Genomic DNA, 2,508 nt, shown 5'->3' with positions numbered 1-2,508 from the left:
CACAGGAGTTCAGATTCATGTCAACGTCGTTTTCTGGGGTTAGCTGATGGGTTTACACATGTCAAACCTGACCCCCGCTTTGATACTGACCATTCTGTCACCACTTACTCTGTAGGAAAATTATGTCAGAATTGGCTGAAACATTCTACCTTGGCTGCCGTTAAACTGCATCTCTCCAAGCTCACTGAAGATGTGGATTTAAATGATTTCATTAAAGGCCCGGCTAGTGGTAGATCTAAAAGAATGATATATGCAATTTATAATGAAATCTGGAGGACTTCACAAATTGACGCTGCTACACACCTTAGAGCTATTGATCAAGTAAATTTAGAAAAAGTACTTTTAGTCATGGATAATAGTATTAACATGCTTTCTTCCCGCATTTACACGTTGAATAACATTGTGTCTTCTGTTGTTGATATTGTGCAGGATGAGGTGTCTGTATTATACCATGGTCAAAATCAGTTGCGTTCAATTATGCAATTTGCCTGGACCCTGCAAACACTGAAGTCTGGGCGTGTGCCTTGGTGTTACATGAATGTTTCCTCTCTTTTTGCTCCTTTTAATTTAACTGATAAGCAGCGCTTGCTTTCCATGCGAGATTCATCCTTTTCCATGTTACACATTGAGAGGTTGGAGTCTTTGCCGTTTTCTGTGGCAGAAGCCACTGCTGCGACGTGGCTTATCCACGGTTTAATTACATTGCCATTTGCTTTATATAAATTTACAAATTGTATGCGTTATATTGCCATAGGTAGATATGAACCATTGAGCAGCTCTTTCCTCCATGAGGTATGGTCCCTTCCATTCACATACCGTTGCCTCAAAGACGAGAAAGAGGTTTATCTAAAAGGGGAGGAGTGTACAGAATCACCTGATCATTCATTAATTTGTATACACATTCAATTGCACGGTTCATGTAACCAGGACCGGCCTAATTTAGCTTGTGTTTTGAAAGGCACTCCTGTTCCCGCAATTGTTCCCACATTCACATTACTGACAAATGGGAGTTATTTACTTTTAAATAACGAAGACTGTTGTGGGTTAATTAAAGGTGTCGGTTATGTGGTAACCGTATCAGAACGTGTGGTGTGTTGCAAAAACGTTCTGTATCCTCCTACACATGGGAATTCGGATGTTTCCATCTGGCCGCGTATCCCAACCTTGAAAACAGAGTTCAATGGTATGAGTAGAATAAGAGCCCTTTTGTCTCAAAAAGAAGTGGCCCTGAGTTCGGCTCGAGAAACATTCGTCCTTCACATAGCTAACACGCGCACAGAGGTGCAAGCGCTATTGAATACTGATTTGCCAGTGCATTTCAGTGAGTTGGTACATCAAATCTTTAATGCCTCCTCCACGTCTGGCCTGCCACATTTTTTTAAATTAGTTAGCAGTGGTCTTGTGACTTCTTTTGAAAAGATTTTTGGGGTCATCCCTGCTTTCTTTCACAGTATCTTTTCAAGCTTGTTTGGAGGGTTTCCTTTTTTGCTGGCGCTGGCTGCAGGCATTCTGGTGATATTTTGTTTTATTAAAAATGGATGCCCCTCGTGTGTTAGAAGACACACAGCCCCACCTGGCACTGTTTCGCAACCGGACGCTTGACTACTATGGCACACTGCCGCTTGCGACTTTAAGCACGGCATTTGGATTGTCTTTTCGATTTTCCTATTTCACATGTGTCCAGCCTGTGTTACATTGCCTGAGCTGCGATTTCGACTGGGCCATTGATTTGTGTCTCTGCAAGATGGTATCTCCTGACGTCGACTTTAATCACCTGATGGGTCCCGTAGTTACTCACAAGTTGGTTTGTCCTGGCGAAAGGATTATGGCCTTGATAGCGATGCATGGACTAATGGGTCAATGGAACGTACTTGCAGCGGCGCAAGACTTCTTGGCACAGAGCTATATCGAGAACCCACCGAGTTGTCCTCTGATAATGCTAGAGGCTCCGGTGCTGGAGGAGCATGTATGTTCTTTCCCACTACTGAATTGGATGGCTGAACTGTTTTCGGATGATGACAGTGATTTCATGCTGGAGGCTGTTGCTGCATATTTTGCTTATTCAGTCCTGTCCTGAAAAACATTCGAGGCTTTGGATGAAGTCCCCTTCATATTTCAAAAAAGAAAAAAATTGTTTTACACTCCCAGACCTATTGCCTTGACCAATAATATACTTTTATTTTTTGCAAATTTTTTACAAATTGACCTGACTAGTTATTATTGAACTCTGTTTTCATGAAGTGCCCTATTCTGGTCTTAGAACTTCCAGTGACATTGGCTACATTACTTATTTTGTCCGTGCTCGGATCATTGGGGGGGTGTCATATAGATACTGCTTGCCTATATACCGTGTTAAGTTAGCATGAGCTTATTAAAGTGTTTAAACGCCATTTTTCCTTTAGCTGCTTTTGCACACGACACATAATTGTTATTTTAGCTTTCAACCTAGAAGAGCAGTGTGATTTAGATGAGAATAATATGTTATTGCTCTGATATCAGCTTTGTTTG

General features: G+C 41.7%; 1 protein-coding gene across 1 annotated transcript; it reads left to right on the top strand.

Annotated features, from left to right (window-relative positions):
* Nucleotides 1-477: 477 nt before the first annotated feature.
* Nucleotides 478-1,602, top strand: LOC144820098 (uncharacterized). The gene has a single exon (XM_078677744.1). The coding sequence runs from the start codon at nt 478-480 to the stop codon at nt 1,600-1,602; it is 1,125 nt and encodes a 374-aa protein (XP_078533870.1).
* The last annotated feature ends 906 nt before the right edge of the window (nt 1,603-2,508 follow it).

The sequence above is a fragment of the Lissotriton helveticus genome, chromosome 2_1 (genome assembly GCF_964261635.1).
Source record: "Lissotriton helveticus chromosome 2_1, aLisHel1.1, whole genome shotgun sequence".
Taxonomy (NCBI): Eukaryota; Metazoa; Chordata; class Amphibia; order Caudata; family Salamandridae; genus Lissotriton; species Lissotriton helveticus.
The sequence above is the reverse complement of the archived record's forward strand: the minus strand, read 5'-3'. Positions and strand labels throughout refer to the sequence as shown.